The 2,988-nt window shown below is 41.6% G+C and overlaps 1 protein-coding gene across 1 annotated transcript; it reads right to left on the bottom strand.

The window, feature by feature from the left end:
* Nucleotides 1-916: 916 nt before the first annotated feature.
* On the bottom strand, nucleotides 917-2,505 carry LOC103337059 (chromogranin (DUF1639)). Its single transcript, XM_008240209.2, has 3 exons — nucleotides 1,685-2,505; nucleotides 1,468-1,539; nucleotides 917-1,370 (listed from the first exon to the last, which is right to left on the bottom strand). Exons 1-3 carry the CDS (start codon nucleotides 2,294-2,296, stop codon nucleotides 1,365-1,367), a joined length of 690 nt encoding a protein of 229 aa, XP_008238431.2. The 5' UTR covers nucleotides 2,297-2,505; the 3' UTR covers nucleotides 917-1,364.
* Nucleotides 2,506-2,988: the final 483 nt, after the last annotated feature.

A 2,988-nucleotide genomic window follows, 5' to 3' on the forward strand; every position in this document is an offset into this window, starting at 1 on the left:
AATTTGGAGGACAAAAGATGGGGAAAGAAAATAGAACAAAGGGTATCGAAAGACTTTCAGCCCTTTGCCGGTCTCCTTTAACTTGTTGGCTTTGTGATACAATTAAAGGTCCGCAGGTCTTAGGTTGGATGACTGGCACCCATTGGATCAGCTTATTGTCATTACCAGGCACAAAAAAAAAAAAAAAAAAAAAAAAAAAAGACTTTCAACCCTTTGACTATTCTGACCTAGTAACAGCCAGCCAGCCAGCAAGACAGAAAAGGGTATGGCCAAGAATTTGCTCATGGTGTCAATTTTAATAGGAGACTAAACAGAGCGACAGAAATTTTGAACATCAGAAATTACCATCAGACTAACTGATATCTTCAGAAAAAGAATAGATCAGAGAGACTGATATCTATAGGAAGCAACCACACCTGATGAGCATTAACTAATTAATCTGATGTGGAGATACTAAAAGAGACCCTAATCATGAAGCACAACAATTTAAATTCATGCCATTGAAAAGGAACCACAAGAATCTAACTTCCTAATACAAGTGCAAAACCTATATGCATGCATAATAGGTACATCTATAAATTCCCACATGCCTAAATATTAGAGATCAAATCATTAGATGACTAAACAGTAAACGCAAACCTATATGTATAACCTATTTGCTAATCTGTAAGCAAAACTAGAAATAACTACAAGCATCAGCGTGAAACATGAAAAGAAAGTTAAAAGATGAAACATGCAGATGCAAGGTAACACTTCACATTCAACCTCATAAGGTTTGTCGGCTCAACGGAACTGAGGAGGTCTTCCAGAACAAGGAAGTATGCAGTCAATAAACCCTGTACCAAAATAGGGTTTGCAAACTATGTGAAACTCTGCCCCCCTGGGGCAAAAAAGATGTAGGGAAGTCTGTCAAACGTTGTAAATAATCAGAATCATTTATAGAAAATGAAAGAAAACAAAATGAATCTCCCACAAGCCTAACAGGCTAATACCATTAACAAGGTCTGAAATTGACTCTATATCATGTACATATATATATATATATATATAAACTCCATCTTTACATATTGGAACTACATCAATGTAAAGCAACTAGATCGACCCTGCATCCTGCCCCCAATGAGCAATACAAAATGACCGAGAAAAAAAAAAACTACAACTAAAAAAAGGGAAATTAGATAAATTTTCTCCTTTTTTCCTCTTATATTTTTTTGTTTTGCCTTCTATAGGGTAATTCCAATTCTTCTTTTGTAAAAATTCAGGGCATAATACCTCCGAATTGAGAGTTCCAAGCCGCAGGGGCAGCTGCCTTTTCCATTTACGAACTTTCAACAAAGTCACAATCTTCTGGGCACAATACAAATCTACCTCTGCAACAAAGACCCAATTACAATTAGCAAGAGAAATCTACAAATAAGTAACCAAAGAAAAAACTTAGAATTTGTAGAAACAGAGAGAAAGAGAGACCTTAGAAGGAGAATCAGCAACCTTGTAAGCATCCACCGTAACACCCACCAACCACAACCCAGGAAAAGTAGTCTGCAAATTCATTCAAGTCACATATAAATTATAAAAAATAATAATTAAAAAAAACTTGCTAAACTCAACAACAAAACAAGCACAGCAGAAGCAGCAAACGAATAAACGAAGAAACAAAGAAAGGGAAGGAGCAAGGTGGACGTACATCGAGCTGTTTCTGAACATTCTTCGGCCGCTTCTTGGGCCTTCTGGCGGGCCTCGACCCAGTCATCACAAATATGTCCTCTTCAATCTCCTCCTTCGACAAAGCGATCCAGAACTTCCTCTTCTCCTTCTTCTCCACATTCTGCCCCTCCGCCGCCAAACCCCTCAACCTCATCGACTTCGGCTGCTGCAGCTCGCTCTGGTTCTGGTTCGGACTCTCCAGTTCGTGCGGTTCACTGTTGGCACCTCCCTTGGAAAACGACGTCGTCGCCGGAGCTCTCCTGGGCCTCAGATTCCAGGGCTTCTGAACTACCGCGGCTTTGTCAGCTTCCTCGCCCTCCTCCTGATCGCTCTCTCTCTCCTCGCTCCTGCGACGCTTGTCGCCAGCGCACGGGATCAAGGAGTAGCGGTGGCGGGAGACGCGGGAGGATCCGACCCGGCTGTTGTTGTAGTGGGTGCGTTCGGATTCGGAGTCGGGCTCGGAGGCGGGTTCGGCGGAGACGGGTCGGCGGTAGCGGTGGTTGTTGTTGGTGGTCGAGTTGTTCTTCGCCCCCCATTTCAAGAATGCGAGAGGGAAGTTGTGCAGCGGTGGCTTCACTGGCGCCGTCGCCATTACTGATCAACTCACAGAGCTCAAAGCCTTCAAAGTTCAAACCCAAAGCCTATGAATACACATCAAACCATATATGTATACATATATATAATATATATGTATATCAATTTTGTATGCTTGTGCTTCAAGCTTTTACAGAGAGAAAGTGAACAAGAAGCGAGAGAGAGGGGTTGTGTGATGTGAGGGGAGGAAGTGGCAGGGAGACGGAGGCCTTTTTTGGGTTTTATATGTATACAGTAGGAAAACAGGAGAAGCAGGGACTTTGTTTTTTCCTACCTCTACGTCTACGGCGTTACGGTTGTGAATTTACTGTTTTAACCTTGGCCTTTTTTTCTTTGTTTCCGTTTGTGGGACCATTTAAAATCTGCTGTTCTGTATTGTACTATTTTGACCTCTTTGGGTACAATACCGGATGAGCATGATGGGTCTCTATAGTGGGCTCCACTGAGTGCTGTAATCGGACGGTGGACGCGCGTAATTGAAGAAGAAGATGATGTACAGTATTTCTTGGTGTCGCTGGGTTTTCCGTGAGGTATTTTCCTCATGTCTTTTGGTTTTTGGGAAAAAAGAAGAAGAGGGAGGCAATGATGGTTAGATTTTAAATGGGCAAATACGTAGAAGTTCATAATCCAAAATAAAAAAATTCAATTAAAAAAAACCTATTGACACTTGTGTTTTGATCGAGAAGATAC

The sequence above is a fragment of the Prunus mume genome, linkage group LG7 (genome assembly GCF_029339155.1).
Source record: "Prunus mume cultivar Tortuosa linkage group LG7, ASM2933915v1, whole genome shotgun sequence".
Lineage (NCBI taxonomy): Eukaryota > Viridiplantae > Streptophyta > Magnoliopsida > Rosales > Rosaceae > Prunus > Prunus mume.

What these genes read in the sequence shown, in the direction of transcription:
- LOC103337059 (XM_008240209.2), bottom strand. Translation starts at nt 2,296, where the DNA reads ATGGCGACGGCGCCAGTGAAGCCACCGCTGCACAACTTCCCTCTCGCA. An exon ending in ATGTTCAGAAACAGCTCGAT is followed by an intron (nt 1,540 to 1,684) that starts GTACGTCCACCT and finishes ATGAATTTGCAG; the next exon opens with ACTACTTTTCCTGGGTTGTG.